Genomic DNA, 21,582 nt, shown 5'->3' with positions numbered 1-21,582 from the left:
CTCTGCTCTTCTCTATAATTCTAAAATTATGTTGTTCTTTCCACATCTCTAACAGTTATGCCAATTTTGGTTGATTTCTGGCAATTGCAACACTTAAATATTCCTATTTATTGCTGAGGATGTAATAGTAGGGCAGATCAGTATTGGATTATCTGTGTCTTGCTGTTAATACTTACTTTTTGTAAGCACTTCTTGGTTAAGTTCAGTATTCAATATCAAGGCTAAGTATGATTTGATTTTTTTAATCAAAATTTAATGACCAGTTTCAAAATAAGTGTCATTTTACAAAGCACTTGCCATATAGATATATTACAATTTACCCAAGGTCTGAGTGATCGCAGCCACAAAATATTTAGAAATATATTTTGGACTTTTATAAACTATCTTCTATTCAAGCTGTATTGAAAGATCTGCACAATATAAGACAGGATGAAAGTAATGTTCTGATTTGGAAACAAACAAACGGAAAAAACGAAATTGATTGTGACTTTAAAAAACATTAGGTGTTGACTCTCATTTCTAAATCTAATCCACAATATAGATGTACCCCTAAGAATGTTGGCTTAGCCATTTTCTGTGTTCACATCTTCAATCCCAATCTCGTTTTACTCTTTGCTTGATATTTGTCTACTTACCTTCATTGATTTGTCTTGCCAAATTCCCCAAATCAGTTAATCTCTCAATAAATCATTATCTTTGTTCTCCAACCTGCTGCTTGCTTTTTTCTAATGCCTATTTCTATTAATTGTACAACTCTTATACCAGAAATCCAGGATTCATCATGGTGTCTGGGTATCATGAAAAGAGCATCCTTTTTCCTTCATTATACAAGTTTGCAAGTCTTGCAAATCCTTCCATCACAATGTCTCTAGCAAACATTCCCTCCTATCCATTTTATTCCTAGCATGCACCATTCCATGCTAATTACCTGCACTTTTTGAAAGAAAAAACAACAAAAAAAACCCCTTTATTTTTCCTGATAGATTTGCATATAGCCATTGCAGAAACACAGAATTAAAAAGAAAACAAAAGTTAATAGTATAATCCATCATCTTGTATTAGTTGCCACCTTATTACCTGTAAAGTAGATTGTTGCTATAAGTCCCCTCACTAGCCTCCTTACTGTAGTCTTCTGGTATTCCAAGCTGTGTCTTCATTGCTGCCATTTCATTCTTTCTTAAGCAAAGCTATCATCATAGGACCCCTCTGCTCAAAATCTTTAATAGCTCACCTTAGTTTAGAAAATACTCTTTAGCTTAATTTTCATGACCCTAAAAATATAGTCATTCTCCTTTCCAGTTTTATGTCCCATATCTATGATTGCTTCTCAAGTTCAATAAACTTTGACCACACTCAATTTTTTTCTATAAACATATTTTCCTACATCCACACCTTTGTGAAACTGTTTTCCCAGCCTGAAAAGCCCTTCATTCTCAACCCTGCATAACTGAATGTAAACACCAAAAATAAATGTCATCTTATCTACAAAGCCTTCTCTGATTCTCCCAGTTGGAAGTAAATTCTCCCTTCTTAGAGCTGCCAAAATATTTTAGTCCTGCTTTCTCCATGGTATTTAACAGAACACAGGGACAATATTTAGAGAATAGATGACTGGTCCTTGGGTCCCAACTACAGCATTTAACTTTGAGTGTGTGTGTGTATGTGTGTGTGTGTGTGTGTGACAGAGTCTCACTCCGTCCCCCAGGCTGGAGTGCAGTGGCACGATCTCAGCTCACTGCAGCCTTCACCTCCCAGGTTCAACCAATTCTTGTGCCTCAGTCACCAGAGTAACTGGGATTACAGGTGCATGCCACCACACCCTGCTAATTTTGATTTTTGGATTTTTAGCAGACAGGGTTTCACCATGTTGCCCAGGCTGGTCTCAAACTCCTGGACTCAAGTGATCTGCCCACCTTGGCCTCCCAGAGTGCTAGGATTATGGGTGTGAGCCACTGCACTCAGCCACATTTAACAAACTTTATGGCCTTCAGCAAGGCCTTTGAATCTGCTGGGTTTTCTTACCAGTTGATGTGATAGTCAAAGAAAATCGTATATGACTATCTACTTTGCAAACTGCAATGCAACGTGAGTTCGTTATCTGCCAGCCACCTCTTTTTGGTACTGTCTTTCAGGTGAGTGCCTCATCTTCCTTCATGACCTAAAAATTTGTAAGACCATACCTGAATAGCCCAGTTGGTGGTCAGTGTTTGGTCTAATGTCTCCTAGAGGACTATTAAAGTCCTTATGTATTATAATTTATTTTCCCTTTGAATTTTTGCCTGAGTGGTTAGACTTTGATTTTTTTTTTTGAAGACTGAGAATTTTTCTTTCTCAGTTTTACATTCCTAGCTAAAAACTTCGAAATCAGTTCCTATTCAGTAAATGTTTGCAGCACAAGTGAATGTATGAGTGAATTAAATGAATGAATGAATGAATTTACTGGTATCTTAATGCTGTGAACAGTAATTATGTTTAGTATTTATCAACTGTCTTTAAGCTCCATGTGGGCAGGTTCTTCAGGTTCTTTAGATGATCTATGTTTGTATCCTTATAGTTCCATGTGCATTATATGAAATAAATACTTGCAGAAAGCTGAATAGAGAAAGGTAGCTGAGCTGGATGACATAGTTGGAGGTGCCTGTGCATACACCTTCCTGTACAACAGTTTTCTACTAATGTGCATGCAATCTTAACATTTGTTTAACTCACAAATGAGGCTAATAATATTCATTATTGACATTAAAGTTTCTCTTCAAATTGAACAAAAGAATGTCTGTAAACATAGATACATCTTTTGATGGTAGAGTAACACAAACTTCAGTGGAGTAGTATCTTAGGTTATGTGGCAAAAGTCTGACACAGTCACTTTTACCATCAAGAATCCCTTGAGTCATCCAATGTAAGGCAAGGTGTTCACACCAAGGGAAGTGAGACAGGAACAGAGTGGTAGATTCACATCTCCTACCTCAATCACACTTACTAGCGAACATAGATCCATTGCTTGTGATAGCAAATGGAGCAACTGGAATTGCTCTATTGTGATTTTTATATCTCCCTTCCTCTATCTCTCCCATTTTACTTTGTGTGTATATTTGAATTTGCAGCAGTAAGTGCTTGGATGGTACAACTGTACTCAATTGTTCTTTCACAGTATCAGTCAGGTTCTCCTTTGTCACAGGACATGTAATAATCTCTCAATAGCTTAGAAAGATTAATGAGTCTGTGTAAACCTCATTATTCCTTGAGTAGCTTAATCCCAGTGACCCTATTGTAACCTAAATCCCAGTCTGACTGGGAGAATCCAGTGTGGTAAGTAAAAGTGGCAATTTACCTTTAACAACTGCCAGTCATGTGCAGGCTAACACTAATCTTTCTACTCTATTTTGAGGTGACTTTGAACATATACTAAAGTCAGAGACAACAGCAACCCCAGGGCTAGAATGTCCTGCTTCCACAGAACTCATCATACTGCATTCCCAGCATCAGCCTTAGAATTCAAGTGGGTTTTTCCCCAGAGGGAAGACTTTGCTGATGAAATGAAACATTAGGCAGAAGCAAAATCTCTCGCAAGTCAAAACGGCCAAGAATGCCCTTGCTAGCAGAGTATGAATCCTACCACAAGCAACAGAAAGAGAAAATTAGATTGTGGTACACTTGATGTCATAGCCACTAGATTATTAGCACAAGGAAAAAAAAACAAGAAAAGAAAATGGGAACTCAAAGAGAACAAAGAGCTTCTGGTATTCACAGTGTTCTTGTTATGTACACGATGGATTGCCATGGTAACACCAGTATCATATGAATCATCTTACGTCGGATACCAGCATACACTGTTCAAAAATAACAGCACAAACAAGAGCACATATTTTTAGTCAGAGTAGCAGGGGGCAGGAGGGGAATTTAGGAAAACTGTTTACCTATCATAAGGGTGAGTTAAATAATTTATTATCGCACAACAGACTCTGAGACTTCCGTATGCATATGTGTTGCATGGATTCAAAAATAAATGAGTAAATGTCATATGCTTCAGTAATTCCCTACAGAGTATGATAAACTGAAGGTTATACATTTTGTGAGCTGGTTTATTGTGAATTCTCATACAATCACAAGCCTAGATTTCAAGAAATCTTAGAAGAATTTTGAACATTTCATCATGAAAATTAGGCATATTGATTGTTTTCTGATTCAGCCACTGCTTATAAGGAAACATCACAGCAGTATAACTTGTATTTTTATACTTTTTATGTAAGTATATACAAGTATATATTTTTATATACAAGGTCAATTATAAAACCTTGGAACAGAGTATGTTTTGGTGTAACTTACTAGTACTGCAGAAATGTAAATATTGCTATAACAATCAAAACCAACAAACAAACACAAAGGCCTTTGGGATGGATTATATTGAAACACACAATGTGAGGATCACTTCAGAGGCTCTTACACAGTAGTTCGCATCAGTTGGCAGTATTAATAAAGACAGAATGGCAGGGACTGATGCAAGAAAATTATAGGTAAAAGAAGACTTGATGATGAGAGACAGTGTTAAGATAAAGGAATATGACTAAGGTGACTCCTATGTTTCTAGCTTGAATAACTCCGTAGTAATCAATCAGACCAAGAAATAAAAGAAATAGACTAGAATGTAAGAGTTAAGATGATGAGTTCGATTTTGGCCAGGAGAACAACTAAAATAATTTTCAAGCATAGTGTATTCAAGCTCTGACCACTCCTCCTCTTTAAACCGAGTAAAAACATAGATACATCTTTTGAAGGTAGAGTAACACAAACTTCAGTGGAGTAACAGGTTATGCGGCAACTTAAGTTACTAGGTAATTTATACAGCAGTGGAGATGGCATTAACTTAGTATAAGTGTAAAGAGGAGGAGTGGTCACAGCTTGAGATGTACATTTGGAAGTTGCTGAAATAATTTTTTTTAATAAAAAATTTATTGCTTGGAATGAATTTAATATGTTTCTCCAAAAGGGTACACATGTATTTACTTTCTGATTACTTTTGCACTCTCAGCTGAAAACAATGAATTTTACAAGAATTTATTGAACATCTATTATGTACCAGGACGCAGACAAAGCACCAGACACATAATGATTTAAAACATAGGCTTGAACCTTGTTTCCATGGTCCTATGATCGAACGTGGGAGGGAGCCCTTAGGCCAAAAAAATACATAAATATGTAATTACAATTGTGAGAACGGCTCAAAAATAAGAGTACAAAAACAGGTACCTTACATAGTCTAAGCCTCTGGAGAATGTTTCCCTGGGGATGAGCCCTGACGATGGGTAACAACCTGCTCTTCCGAGAACCACATGAATGAAGCCCTGACTGTCTTTTCAAATTCAAAACACATTCCATCTGGTCTGAGGAGCTTATTATCTTTCCCTTGGACACCTGTAACATTCTTCTCTCAAATTTCTTCTCTTTGGGGGCCCTTCTCTCTATCACCACTGGGAAAACTATTTTTCTTTCTAGAGCAACCTTCTTAGGGCAGTATGAATCACGACATTATGGACCAAGTGCAAAGTCCTGACTATTGTTTGAGAGGCAGCTAGTAGCCTGACTGTTCACCTTCTTTTTTGCCTTTGAAAGGTGCCATTCTGAGCCTAGAATACTCTGTCAGCATTCACCATTTCATCGATCACAGTTTACAGAGTAAAATAGAAGGTGGTAACAGAAGCTTCATCTTTGTAGTTCATCTATGTGATAATTTTCTTCAACATAAGAGCAAAGTGAAAAACTAAAAAGAAAGTTCCAAAGAATTACTAAATAATTTAATGTCTCTTATTGAATATAGAAATAGGACTAACATATAAAGGTCATCATGATTGTATAGTGTCTTGTGCTTCACACTTACTGTAAACATTCCAAGTACGCTTAACAATTCTCATTCCACTCCTTTTGGCAAGTGAGAGGATGCACAGCTGGGTGATGGATAAATCCTGAGCTGATTCAGAACAAAGGTTAACATTTATGACAGTTTTTATTAAACTCTAGCAATTGGGAATAGATTTGAAAACTGACCTTTTTCTTTTTTAAATCTCAGTTGGAAAATGTTACCTATTGTTTATTTCAATGTTTTAAAATTCTCAGTGATAAATACGACACAATGAATATGTTTTTAAGTTGCATTGACAATGAATAAATTAATAATCACTTGTTTCTCCCTAAAATGAAACAAAGAATTATTGGGTTAATTCATATTTAAAAACACAGTAATCTCCCCTACCCATCTTCTCCAGTTTATTTTTGATACTCTCCTCTCTGCCTTATTATACTTCAGACACCTTTATCCTTTTAGTGTAACACATCAGGCTTCATTCATGTGGTTCTCAGCAGAGCATGCTGTTACTCATCCTCAGGCCTCATCATCCCCAGGGAAACATTCTCCAAACGCTCAGACTATGTTAGGTGCCTACGTTTACATTCTCCTTGGGTCCTTGTCTCCTTCTGAGCAGTTCTCACAATTGTAATCACATATTTATGTGTTTTGTAATTGTAATGAAATTGCCCCTGTCAGGATTTCACACTGATTCCTTCTGTTGATACAGGGATTCATTCTTTTCCATTCCAATTAATGCAGCGTTCCACTGCCAAATTCTTTCTAAAACAACTCTTTTCATCATAACACTCTTAAGGAGGAAGAAAGATAGAAAATATATAAATTAAGGTTCATTATGATAATGCAGCAACAGACACAGAAGAAAAGGAACACAGCTAGTTAAGGAGGCATTTCCATTTGGAAATACAAAATTATGAAAGGTCTTAGAGGAAAGATATGTGGAGTGAGTGGGGATTCATCACAAAGTAAGGAGAGAATGGAACTCTAGGCAAAAATCAGGTATAGCTAATAGTTATTTTTACCTAAAATATACAGTACACATGAGTGACAAAAGCAATTTACAAGGAGGAGAGACACAGGAAGGAAATAGATTATGATGGCTTAGAATTTAGCCCTATTTTTTTTTGGTAGCCACTGAAAAGCTAGTGGTATCAGCATGAAAGCATCATGATGGTATTTTAGAAAGTGAATCTGTGGCTGACAGTCAGGAAGAGGATGTTGATAGAATAAAGAGACCAGTTATAAGGCTAGAAGTTTTAAGGCAAGATAAGATGAGGTTTGGACCTAAGATGGTAGCAGTGGAGATGGCAGGAAAGGGTGACATGAAGGAGAAAGAATGTACCTGCAACTGGATAGTGCTACAGCGGTCAGGCTGAGGAAGAGGAAGCATTCAGGAGGACTTCCAGGTCTGTGCCATAATAAAAAAGGACATGGGAGATGGGGAATGTCTCCAGGTAATTTTTGTTTCAACTCTATTGAGTTTGACAGCTGGATATATATCTCTACATAGAGAAGAGAATGGGGAACTGGAGATATACATGGAAGTTAGATCTGTTACTACTATTAATTTTTACCCGGATATAGAAAGAATTAGAACAAACTCTGAGGATAATTTAAAGTTTTGTTTAAAGTGAAAGGAAGAGCCTCTCAAAGAAAGCAGTTCCTTTGTTTTCAAAGCTTTTCCTTCATAAAATGTGTTCTTTGCTGTATTAGTCTGTTCTCACACTGCTATGAAAAATATCTAAAACTGGGTAATTTATATAGAAAGAGGTTTAATTGACTCACAGTTCCACATGGCTGGGAACGCCTCAGGAAATTTATAATCATGGTGCAAGGCAAAGGGGAAGAAAGGCACTTTCTTCACAGGGCAGCAGGAAGAAGGAATACCAGCAGGGGAAATGTCGGACACTTATAAAACCATCAGATCTCATGAGTACTCACTATCATGAGGGCAGCATGGGGAAACTGCCCGCATCATTCAATTACCTGCCACTGGGTTCCTCCCATGACATGTAGAGATTATGGGAACAACAATTCGAGATGAGATTTGGGTGGGGACACAGCCAAACCATATCATTTGCTATTAGGAGGAGCTAGTTATGATGGAAACACTCATGTAGTCACACATTCACAATCGATGGGCCCATGCATATAGGCAAGAGTTCAGCACAGCTTCATATACCAGGCCAATAGGATGGTCACTTAATATATGTTAATTTTGTCTATGTAATTTTGCCTAATATTTTCACCAGTACTTGAAAAGCAGATCTCAATGTTTATTACCTAGCCTAGAGCTACAAGAATGTATTTGATCATTTATTCAGGTTTCTTTAATAAAATCGTAGTAGTCTCCCTACTGAAAGAATAATAACTCCTGAAAATGCAATAAAGCCACACTAATTCAGATAAATCATAAGACAAGAGTGTTTGAATTACTGAATGCTTTATATTATTTAAAAAGCATAGCAGTTGTCCCTTTTTTTTGTTTGTTTGTAGACAGTGGTTTATTGAGAGAGAGAGAGAGATTGAGAAACAGGAGAAGGAGAAAGAAACAGCTAGATATCACGCTGAGTGAGAGAATCCAGAAAGATGGAATCCAGGAGAGGAAAGCAGCTTCCACACTGAGTGGAAGGGAATAGAGAGAGATGGAGTTTAGGAGGGGAAGACAGGCTTCCACGAAGGGAATGCTCGTGGAAGGGACTCCAGAAGGAAAATCCAAGAGACAGAAAGATGGCTTCCATGAAGGGAGTGTTCGTGGAAGGGGGCAGTTGTCCATTTTTAACCAGGCAAGAAAGCATTATCTTGTGGTTACAAGAAAGATAAAAGTATTTTCATGAACACCTAAAAAAAATCAATTATCTAGATATAATCTTCAAAAAACTCTAAAGTCCTCCCTAATTTAATTTATTTACATAATGTTTCCTCCACCTTAGGACTACTGACATTTTGGGGCACATAATTCTTTGTTGTGAGAGGCTGTCTGTGTATTAAAGGAGATTTAACATCCTTATCCTTTACCTACTTGAAACCATCAGCTACTTCCCACTCATTATGATAAAAAATGCCCCTAGACATTGCCAAATGTTTCCTGCATGGGAGGTGGAGGGTAGAATTGCCCCAGTTGAGAATCACTACCTACCTTAATAATAACTGTAATACCTCCACTCCTCTTGAAAAAAGCTATAATAAAGCAAATGTTGGTCTAGGCTTGTTTGAAAGATTATTGAGTTTAAAATAAAGTGGTTGAATTTGATAAAGATTTATTATTTGCAGTGTGTACTTGTTTTTCTTTGGTAGAGAAAACGAGACTTACTCATCTCTGCAATGCCTCCCTCAAGCAGGTTCACACCCATTATTGAGTCCATTTTTATGAACATGAAGCCACTAATTATTCAGGATTCACAGTCCAATTACTATCTCTCTCCACAGTCATTACTATCAAATCATTCCATGAGCACAATTTGTTATGGGCTGAATTGTGTCTCCCCCAAAATTTGTATGCTGAAGCTTTAAACACCAGTTTCTCAGAATGAGACTATATTTGGATATAGGACCTCTAAAGAGGAGATTAAATTTAAATAAGCCTTCAGCATGGACCTTAATCCAATCTGACTGATGTCCTTATAAAAGCAGGAAATTTGGACACACAAAGAAATCCAGGGATGTCTGTGCAAGAGAAAAGGCCAAGTGATAACACAGTGAGAAGGTGGCCATCTGCAAGCCAACCAGAGTCCTCGGGAGAAGCCAGACCTGCTGACACCTTGACCCTGGATTTCACAGCCATTGGAATTGTGAGAAAATCAATTTCTGTTGTTTAAGGCACCAAATCTGAGAAAACAAATTTCTGTTGTTTAAACCACCAAATCTGTAGTATTTTCTTATGACAGTCCTAACAAATTAATACACCATTTGAATTAATTAATAGTTTGATGATTAGTCATAAATCTAAGTGCATGACCTTGTGATCATTCCACAAGGATGGAGCAGGCTGGTTTACCTTCACTCACACTCATTGTATTCCTTCCTATCTTCTGCATCTTTGTACCCTGCTTTTTTTCTGATCCCAGGGATAATAGGGAGAACAGCCTACCAAAGGATTTCAAAAAAAAGAGACCGTAAACCAACCCAAATGCCCATCGTTGATAGACTGGACAAAGAAAATGTGGTACATATACACCATGGAATACTATGCAGCCATAAAAAAGGATGAGTTCATGTCATTTGTAGGGGCTTGAATGAATCTGGAAGCCATTGTTCTCAGCAAACTGACACAAGAACAGAAAACCAAACACCACTGTTCTCACTCATAGGTGGGTGTTGAACAATGAGAACACGTGGACTCAAGCAGAAGAGCATCACACACTGGGGGCAGTTGGGGGAGGTAGGGGAGAGACAGTGGGGGATGGGGAGGGATAACATGGGGAGAAATGCTGGATATAGTATACACCTAAAGTAAAAGAAAAAGAAAAGAAAAACAGCAGCCAGAGAGTACACCAGAACAGCGGCATCACTAGCAAGAGAGAGCACAGAGCAGGGAGCGGGGGAAGGACCCTCACCAGCCCCCAGGCAATGGTGTCAAGCCACCAAAATGCAGCGAAGAAGGTGGCTGGGGAGGTGCAGCACTACACCTGACTGTGAAAAGCACTTGCTTTCCATTGCCTTAGGGTGCCAGTGGCTACTGTCTCACCACATTCACTGCTACTAGTTTTGTTTTCCATTTTGATTAAAAAAAAATTGTGACTTTTCCATTATAGCAAGACAAACAGAAACAAGGCTTACATGTCACAGTTTTTAGAACTGATTTTATGAAATTTTGTGCTTCTATCAAATTTCCTATATTTTCTTACAGTTGCAACATTGTTTACCTCTAGGAAATTCCCCTCTGCCACTTCCCACTGTGACTTTTTTTCCTCCTTTCTACAACTTGAAGTTGCACACACACACACACACACACACACCCCATACATACTACATATATATGAATATATACTCTTATGAATATAGAAGTGAATTTCAGGTTCTCCTTTGCTGACCTGGTAATACCAAAATGCAAGATCCCCAATCACTTAAGCCAGTAATCTAAAGTCAGTGCTACATGCAGTTTCTATAGGGAAACAAGGAAGGGGGATTTAATTGATCCAAAAGAATAATGGAAGCAAAAGTCTTGCCAAAGACTCCATGCTGTGGCATACAGGGAAGAGATTTTATACACACACACACACACACAGATAGGTGTGTGTATATATATATAAAATAGTTGTGTATGTGTATCATATAGAGATATGTATATATCTCTATATGATACACACACACCCACACACACCTCTATGCCAAAATATGTAATATGTATTTTCTAATCATTTATTAAACAAATATTTATTATTTAACCTGTGCTGGACTCTATGCTGGACACTGGGGAAGTAATAACAACCAAGATGTGATCCACACACTCAAAAACTTTACAGCCCATTGGGTAAGGATGGGTTAGAAGAGCCAGATTAAATCAGATTTTTAAATCTCTGTATGAAGGGCCAGGCATGATGGCTTATGCCTATAATCCCACTTTGGGAGGCCAAGGCAGGAGAGTAGTTTGAGGCCAAGTGTTTGAGAAGAGCCTGGGCAACATAGCAAGACCTCTTCTACACAAAAAAATTAAAAAAAAAAAAAAATTAGCCCGGCACAGTGACCTGTGCCTGTAGTCCCAAATACTTGGTAAACTGAAATGGACCGCTGGAGCCCAGGAGTTCTAGGACACCTTGATCTATGAGTGGACCGCTGGAGCCCAGGAGTCCTAGGCTGCCCTGATCTACGAGCGGACCGCTGGAGCCCAGGAGTTCTAGGATGCCCTGATCTACGAGCGGACCGCTGGAGCCCAGGAGTCCTAGGCTGCCCTGATCTACGAGCGGACCGCCGGAGCCCAGGAGTCCTAGGCTGCCCTGATCTACGAGCCAACCGCTGGAGCCCAGGAGTCCTAGGCTGCCCTGATCTACTAGCGCACCGCTGGAGCCCAGGAGTCCTAGGCTGCCCTGATCTACGAGCGGACCGCTGGAGCCCAGGAGTTCTAGGATGCCCTGATCTACGAGCGGACCGCTGGAGCCCAGGAGTCCTAGGCTGCCCTGATCTACGAGCGGACCGCCGGAGCCCAGGAGTCCTAGGCTGCCCTGATCTACGAGCCGACCGCTGGAGCCCAGGAGTCCTAGGCTGCCCTGATCTACGAGCGGACCGCTGGAGCCCAGGAGTTCTAGGATGCCCTGATCTACGAGCGGACCGCTGGAGCCCAGGAGTCCTAGGCTGCCCTGATCTACGAGCGGACCGCTGGAGCCCAGGAGTCCTAGGCTGCCCTGATCTACGAGCGGACCGCTGGAGCCCAGGAGTCCTAGGATGCCCTGATCTACGAGCGGACCGCTGGAGCCCAGGAGTCCTAGGATGCCCTGATCTACGAGCGGACCGCTGGAGCCCAGGAGTCCTAGGATGCCCTGATCTACGAGCGGACCGCTGGAGCCCAGGAGTTCTAGGACGCCCTGATCTATGATTGCTACTGTACTCCAGTCTGTGCAACAGAGAGAGACTGTGTCTCAAAAAATAAAGAGAAGAAATCACTACATTAAATTGAGACATAAAGCCTTCAAAAAATTGAAAGGAAATTATATTTCTTGCAAGAGAAAAGTTGAACAGTAGAATTTATGGAGGCTTCTAAAAATTAAAAGGAAAAATTTTTTAAATCAAAAATATAGAATGTAATTATAATCGTAGATGGTAGGGTTGTCGTTTTCTTCAACATTAAGCTTACTTAAGACTTAGTAGTATTAACTGCTTTCTTAATGTCTTCACTGCTGCTCTTGAAATAAAAATTGAGACTGATTAAATGACCATGTGGTCATGTGTCTAATATAGTTGATTTTCAATTTGCAAATAATTTCCCTGTTTTCCAAGAAAAAAAAAATGCTGTTCTTTCAATCAGTCATTATATTATAAGGATATACTTAGCTTTAAATTGAGCTATATTTTGCATATATGCATTTAAATTCCTACTTCATTTTCCCTATGGATTTCAGTGAAAAGCCAATTCTTTTTGCCACCGCAATCTCTGCTTCTTTGGGTAGGCTGAAATATCAACATATAGCTCCTCTTGTTTAGAGGTCTTTCTCTCCCTCCCTTCCATCCTTCCTCCCTCAGATTTTTTTTAGTAATTAGAAAACAATTTTCTTTCTGCCAAAAACCACAACTGAGATGATATGAAAATAAACATAAACATGCTATTTTAGATAAATCTTAGTCCCCGCAAGCACTCTGAAAACAGAACCATTTAAATTTTAGGTAGATTTTAGTGAATCTAGGATGATAACTCATCATTCCAAGTGCATTGTTTTCTGAACAGATTCAAAAGAAGTTGAGGTTTTAAAATTCACAACTTAAAAAAATGAGTAACAGAATAAAAAGACATCCCCTAAGATTTGGATGTTCTTCCATTCATTCACATCACCTCTAACTATTGTTTTCATCACGTTTGTTGTCATATTTATCCTTTTGTCGAATAAAAGCTCCAGATGTAATGATTTAAGTCAACTTTTTACATGAAACTTATTTAATTGATTTACTAGCTATGGATAAGCAATGTATTCTACTGAAAGAAAAGTTGGATCTGGTATTCTTACAAATCCCAAGATCTATGCAATTAAATACTAGTTATTGTAAAATGTCTTTCAAATACATTTGCTTGTAAAATATACTGTAATATCCAATTATAAACCTAATTAGGAATATGTCTGAAATTTCCTGGGTCTATGTATATACACAATATACATAAAAATATAATCTGACTGACTTGTACGAAAAGTTGATTACATTTAAGCAGAAAAATTTAGATAATACCAACAGGGATATCATATATGCACATGGATTTTGCAACTTGTATGGGTTTGCAGTATCGTACCACCAACTAAAGAAGGTAACAAAGTAACCGACAGCCACTGAGCAATGTTGGGTGTCTGAGGACACATTTTTCTGAATGTATTTTAAAATATTTGCTTGGTGCTGCTAGCCTGCCATAAAGTCAAATAGTGACAGAGCTGGACAGAAAAGCCTTAATACTCTGAAGAAAAGAATAATATATTGTCCTTCACAAAAATCAGAAAGCCTTCTGAAGGTTTAGAAACTTTTTAATCACTTAAATATCCTTTCATATTTATGATAAGGTGAAATCTGGCAAAATGCATGGTTTGTATATGAGTTTGTGTAATTAGAAAAAGAAAAATAGAAGCGTAAGACAGTAATGACAGTTTCCAAGTAAAATACATTGCTTTTAGAATTTTGGATTTTCATGATGAGGATTCATAAAATTAAAGAGATGGAATTTTCAGAGAGAATGGAACATCTTTATAAATGCTTCTGAATTGAGTGGTGACTTTTGGACATATTAGTCAACTATATCATCGCTATTCTGACACTACATAAAAAGGGTGGGGTGGGGGTACAACACAGATCTAAAACAACAACGACTTTACAGGAAAAATATATAACACTGATCTGCCCTCCCTAGTGACTACAAAAAAACAAATGCTTTTGTAGAATCATAACATATTTATTGTATTAATGTGTTATAATGCATTAAGAAATGTCACATATAGATTATGCGTTACTAGGCATCTAGTATAAATAGCCATATAGCCATCACTAATATATCCATTATTTGTCAAAATCCTCTTTCAAATTCTCATCATGGGTGATTGTGACGGCAATCAAACACTGACAATCTCTCAAATTCTTAAATAAAATCTACAGACCTTGAAACAAGATCAGCTTTTGCTAAATAGCTAAACTAAGAATATTTCCAGCCTTCCTCCCTAGTAAATTTTTTTTTGAACTACCGGTGTGTTGATTTAAAACCTAACTTCTCACCCTTACCCTCCCAGCTCAGCAGACGTCCAAAGCAGTTAACAAAGGGCAGCAACACACTTTCACTGACAAACAACTAGAGGAAAGGAAAGCAGTTACCGTCTCCTCTGTGGCTTAATATCAATTGGCATGTTGATTGCATAAGGTGATCCATGAACATAACCGCTTCGGAATCTAGCCACCTTCCCCAGAGTTAGGTACTCACAGCTGCTTGGCAAACTCATTATATCCAAAAGGCAAGAAGTAAAAGCAAATCTGAATAGTCAGAGCAGCATTCCCGGGAAGGCTGGAAAGAACATGTCAGTGGATTTCCGACTTATGCTGCTCACTGGTTGCCCGGTGCTTCTTTTCTTCAAAAGTAAATGTGTGTTCTCAGAGGCTAAGTGCACTACCTTGTTTTCTGTTCATGGATACAGGAAGCTTGTTGCTTATTTCTAACCAGGCTCATGCTCTGATCAATTATTGGCTGAGCAGACGGAGTAGAAATTCTGTAGCTCTACAAAACCCTGTTTCCACTCAGACCAAATCTCTGAGTAGGCAGCAAGGTTTAATCCATTTTTGTCTAACGTCTAAAGGAACATCAACCTAATGTGACAGTGGTTTGGTAATTAGAGTTATTTACCTGTACACCAAGCATGCATATCTGATAGGATGGAAATAACTATTTGCTGTATTTTCAAAGAGGGAATGTTGTTTACTAGACTGATTATAGAGACTTAGAAAATGAGATGGGCACATGGAAATGTTATGGGTGGTTTCCAATTCTCTAGACAAAAAAAAATGTGGGTTCTTGCTCATAAATTACTATGGAAAACAGAACTGAATTTAGCCTCTTGGGAACATAAAAATGGTAAGCAAATATCTTTATTCACTAAAACGTTGACGGCTATACAATTTTTCCCCATTTAAAACACTCTTTCAGAAATCCAACTTCTACCTGCTCTTTGAATGAAGATCTATTAAAAAGTGGACAGTGAATTCTTTGTAAGCCGTTTTTTCATAACAGTGAAAAATACGTTGGAAACATTAGAAAGGATACTAAATAATTCTACTGAAAGCAGCAGGGTCTTAGAGAAATGCTGTATCTTTAATTAGCCCACAGTTTTTCTAGCCCTTATGCCATTTTCTAGAGTTATAGCAACAAAACCACAAGTGTTCAGGGTAATGTGAATAGCAGGTGTTCAGAGTATTGTGGGAGATCATTTTTATTTTGAAAAATGATTTCTTATCCAGGATTTGAATAGACTCTCCAGTTTATTTAAGAGTCCTGGGACCTGGGCAAGAAAAGTGTGTTGTAAAAAGGCTACATTTTATTTTTCAGTAGCCAAATTCAACACTGTTTGGGTTTAAACAGCAGACACTGCTCAAATTCAAAAATTTTAAGCTTGAAAGAATAGATAATTTTCTATTTTTTAACTTTTATTTTAGGTTTGGGGGTACGTGTGAAGGTTTGTTATATAGGAAAACTTGTGTCATGGGGGTTTGTTGTAAGGATTATTTCATCACCCAGGTATTAAACATAGTACCCAATAGTTATCTTTTCTGCTTCTCTCCCTCCTCCCACACTTCACCCTCAAGTAGATCCCAGAGTCTGTGTCTTTCTTTGGGTTCATGAATTCTCATCATTTAACTCCCATTTGTGAGAACCTGTGTCTTTCTTTGGGTTCATGAATTCTCATCATTTAACTCCCATTTGTGAGAACATGTGGCATTTGGTTTTCTGTTCTTGTGTTATTATGCTAAGGATAATAGTCTCCAGTTCTATCCATGTTCCTGCAAAAGACATGCTCTTGTTCTTTTTTATGGCTGCATAGTATTCCATGATGTACCATTTCTATTCAATATTTTCTTATATTTTATGTTTTAATTACAAAATTTACATGCTGTTTTTTAACATGTCAAATGACACAGAAGTGTGTAGATAAAAAAGATTGTTGTCTTTTCCCTTCCTTGGTAGGATTAATGGGAGGGAAAAGACAGCAAACTTTTTATTTATACATATATAAATATATGACACACAATACACACTTACACATATATAGGCGTTCTCCTTCCTTTTTATAATAGAGTGGGCTCATACTACATATAATCCTTTGTCAATATTTTTATTCTTTAAATCAATCATGAAATAAATCATTGTGAATGCATAGAGATCTCGAGTTCTTTTCAATAGTTATATTAGATTTCATAGCATAAATGTACCATTATTTATTCAACAAGTCCTCTACTGATGGACATATAATTTTGGACTCATATAAACAATAAACACAGTTGTTAATGTATTCTTACTGATTAGTGCTTGTATTTCAGAAAATGGATTGGTAGCTTACAAATTGTGAACATTTTTCCCTTTAATAGGCTATGGCAGTTCATATTCCCACATTCACTTAAGAAGATGTCAACTCCCCCACACTCTTGCCAACACTATCCATTGTTATTCAAGTTTATTTCTTTAGAGTAGGAAAATAAGTTAGCCAGCTCTCTGAAATATCCAGTGATTGCATACGGTTCCTTACTAAAATAAAACTACTATTAAGGTGCTGGTAAAAGTAAGGACAGCCTATCTGAACTGTAATATATATTGGGACATAAAGAAATGGCTTAGAAAGGCTTTGCACAGGTGTACCAAGGCAGAAGTCTGGAGTCTCATCGAAATGAGAGAACTCTCAAAGGAAAGTTAGTAATTTTTTTTATTAATTTGCATAATTATGAAGAGAGTAAATATAATAAAATGCTATTCTTTGACTCTCCAGCATATTTTTCTTAATGAGAATAATATTTCATAATTTAGGAGAAGCATCACCAAATTTACAATGTGGAAGTAATGCCTGATGACTGCCAACTAATTGTGATGTATGACTGTGTGTAATTTGTAGATTTTGTGTTTAAGAGGTTCTTTGGATGTATTCTTCCATTTGAGAGTCTGAAGAACAAAAGCGAAATGAAGCATTTTTACATGACAGCTAATTTAGGAGATTGCTCAGTAGAAGAGCATAAGATTTGCTTCATATAGGAATTTCCTAAGAGGGGAAATTAGAGATTGAAGAATAAGATCTAAACCTCTATGGAAGAGACCTACGTGTCCTATGATGGGTAAAATTCCATAGTTTTCTTAGCAGGGCATTTTTGTGTGGACCCAGGTAATTATTTACCAAGAGCCTGGCAGGGGCTCCTGGGGATTACCTGTATTTAAATTTAGATGAGAGGGGATTACTGCTAAATTCCAGCCTGCCAAGAATTCAGAATCTGTGATAACTCTAGCCAACTAGCAGGAGGTGGCCTTTAAGGGAAGAAAATGGAATCCTTCTATCATCAACAATTTCCTTTCTCTGGGGCTGGAGAGAGGTAGTTGGAGACTTCACCTTTAGAAAATAGGAACACACTGGAAACTTTAATGTCATCTAAAGATTAGAACTACCATTCCTACTAGGCCTACCTCCAAACAAGACTCAAATCTCACTAAGGAATGGCCAGGATTATCCATTCATGTTTTGTTTGTTTTTGCATATTGGGATTTCTGTGGAAGACAGATGTAGAGTCTAGCACAAATTTCACTTACCATCCCTATGATTCTAAGCTCTTAAGAACATTAAAACGAAGGGAGAATTCACATGAAGCTATCTGGAGCATCAGTTTTCATCACTATGCTAGACATTGCAATGCTAATAATCCCTTGCACAGCAATTAAAAGTAGTTAGCAAGTAGCAATTTCAAACCATAGGACTTTTCTTCTAATAACTGGAATAATATATATTAATGAAGGTTCTTTTAGCCTTTAACTCTACCCTGGCCTACATTTAACAATTTTAAATTCTGGAGGAATTTCCTTAGGACATGAGAGTATCATCGGTTCATGACAACATCAAAGCATACAGACTGACTGAATCATTTCCCCTGGCCTAGGACTTGGAAGACTCTCTTCTTCCCTCCCCAGACCTTGTGTTCTCTGCTCATACCTGGACTGGAGACTCATGCAAATTGGGGTTTTGCATCTGCTTTCAATTCTTGGATTTGTTCTTGATTTTGTTCTCTACACCTACTGGTCAATGCATCCAATGAATTGGCTTCAAATATTCCTTACATGCTGAAAAACTCTCACATCTTTATTCCGAGTTCACATTTTTCTGGGGTTATCATCAACTGCCCATGAGAAAATTCCACTTGGAAGTTCCATAGCTATCTCATTTGAGCATTTATAACATAATTCAAATCGAATCTGTCCCTCTCCTCTTCCACTCCCCCTCCCCACAACGTTTCTTCCTGGTACTACCACCATTCAGCCACTAACCAGACAATAACTGCTAATCAGGTCATAAACCCTAGACACATGAATACTATTCACAGTAACAATAATATTAATAGTCAATAGATAATAGCTAACACTGATCAGATGCATTCAATGTGCTACGCACTGTGGTTGACAGGCTGACTGATTAATTCTCACAAAATATGGGTTGGGTACTATTATTACACTCATTTTTCAGATGAGAAAAACAAGGCACTGAGGACAAGATATATATCCAAGGTCACACAGAGCGTTAAGTGGGAAGTCAGAATTAGGAACCAATTCATCTGACTCCAGAGACCAGACTCTACATTTTACCTCTCTACACATGCTTTAATCTCTCTGTTAATTATTTTTCTTCCTCTATGTTTTGCCTAGAGTTAATATTCCCAATTTTTTGTTCTTAAATTTATCCTTCACTTTCCTACAAGGATTATCTTAAAATGGAAATCTAAGCAAACTCACGCAAGAACATGAGCATATGACTCCCTTGCTTGACATCACCCAATAGGTCCATATTACTTAGTAATAAAGTTCAAAATTAAAATTCCAATACCCAGCACAGAGATCTCTGTGGTCTTGCTCTTCCTTTCTCTCCTGCATCAGCCACAAATAACACCTCCCAGATGACAGGCACTCTGACCAAAACCTTTTTCTCTCCTTTCTCTGGCTGGCTAACTCCTTTTAAGCATAATCTCTTCCAAAAACACATTATTCATTCCTCATCCTCAGTTTTATTTAGATGCCTTTCACCTATTTTCCAAACTCATAGGACTTCAGCACACTGTTTCGTAGCTGTTCGTGCATTTACAACTCTTCCCCATGACACTACAGTTTCCTGAAAGCAGGAACTTTGCCTGCTTTGACTTTGTAATCCCAGCACCTAAAACAGCATTTGCTTATTGAATAAGGTAGCTGAAGTCGTAAGAACCTGATGTTCCGAAGACCTGTTCAAGTCTCTCCTGAATTCCCTTCTCAGTCACTCCCCCCAGAATAATAATTATAAATATTTGATGGCTGAAATACATTGGAAGTAGTGGAAATACATACATTCATCATATGCAATCAAACAAATACTTTGCAAAGAGTACCCAAAGGAACTTGAGAGCAACATCTTTTCTCGGGAAGCAAGGGATGAATATAGGTTTTAATTGGAGGTGATGGAGATGTGCCTGCCTGGGCTACCAGTTTCAGTACAGTAAAGAAAAGTTATCCAAATACTTGAATAAGCTCAGCATAACACCATTATTTAATCAAGCTCTGTGTTTTGAGAGTGTACTGGCAAATTCAAAATTAATTAATTAATTGATCTTCTATTAAGGATCAGCTACCTATGTTCATACATTAGCTTTTTCTGATAAACTACTCTCAAACACTATTTACACTTCACACAGTCTTATGCACAATGTCTACAGTCAGAAGGAAATAACCTAAGTGCAAACAGTGTTTTACAAAATAAAAAGATGTAAATATCTTTAATGCCAAACTACTTAAATAAAATATGGAATAGCCTGTCAGTGTGAATATCATGAATCCATTAAAATAATGGTATTGAAAACTGTCCCTTGGTCTTTACCTAAATGAGTTGAAAACTTACATTCAAACAAAAACCTTCATCAGTTGAAACGTACATACTATTCTGGTAAAAGATGTTAACATTTTGATGGATAACAAGTTTCTCAGAAATTTTATTAGCATGACCCAGTCTCTCAGATTGTAAAAACTGTTGAGACTGAATTGTGTGTCCTTTAGAAGTTAAAGAACATAAAAACCCATAAATCAGCTAGTCAGCAGGCCCACTTAATTTTATAACAAGGATAACTTTTGATCAAATCGATCAACTGTTTTGTTTTTATAAGTGGGTAAGTTTGAGATCAATGAACCATAAGGTCTCTTCTTCTTTAAAATGCTTTATTCTCCAGCTAATGGAGCCTCGTTGAGAGCTATTTCTCTCAAAATATTATTTTACTATTAACTGTCATTGCCTCCAAAACCCAACAGAAATCTGTTGGTCACATAACGGCAAGTTTATTAAATCTACTGAAGTAAAGGATAAAACCACGTAGACAGATACCTGAAAAGAGGAATGCAGTGAATCAGGTATCTAAATAAGTTTTGTTTATTCTGTTTTGTTAAATATAAGGATAGGAAAGCAGGTCTGGTCCAAGTACCATTTAAAAGGTACAGAAAATTATGTTGAGTTCAGTTCTCCCATCCAACAAAAGCCCTTAGTTACTGGTAATCTTATCTCAATAAACCTATTATATATTCAAAGTTTAGGCTGAGCTAAAGCAGCAACAAAACCAACTGAATAAAACGATGCTCATTCATTGAAATTTCAGGTAGGCCCACACAATTCATATTTCCACGCTCTTTATAAGCTGTTTGAATGTTAAATGGAGTGGCATTTTGCTTTAGAATGTATAGAAATGGAAACAAATGAGTTTAATATACACAACAGGCTTTGACAACACGACTTCTCCGACAGATGTCCTATATTACTTCCCACACTTTCATCCTTAAAAAGCACAGTCTACTTGCC

General features: G+C 37.5%; 1 protein-coding gene across 10 annotated transcripts in view; it reads right to left on the bottom strand.

Annotated features, from left to right (window-relative positions):
- Positions 1–21,582, bottom strand: part of PDE4D (phosphodiesterase 4D) — a 1,594,380-nt gene that overhangs the window by 462,997 nt on the left and 1,109,801 nt on the right. Inside the window, exon 1 of one of the 10 annotated variants that reach the window (XM_035292290.3) lies at positions 14,855–15,278. The exons of the other annotated variants lie outside the window; for them this stretch is intronic. Within the exon in view, the coding sequence (XP_035148181.1) occupies positions 14,855–14,979 (125 nt within the window). The 5' untranslated portion in view covers positions 14,980–15,278. Of the gene's footprint in view, positions 1–14,854; positions 15,279–21,582 lie in introns of those variants that run through there. 10 annotated transcript variants of the gene reach the window in all.

Source organism: Callithrix jacchus, chromosome 2 (assembly GCF_049354715.1).
Source record: "Callithrix jacchus isolate 240 chromosome 2, calJac240_pri, whole genome shotgun sequence".
Lineage (NCBI taxonomy): Eukaryota > Metazoa > Chordata > Mammalia > Primates > Cebidae > Callithrix > Callithrix jacchus.
Note: the sequence above shows the minus strand (reverse complement) of the source record. Positions and strands in the feature narration are given on the sequence as shown.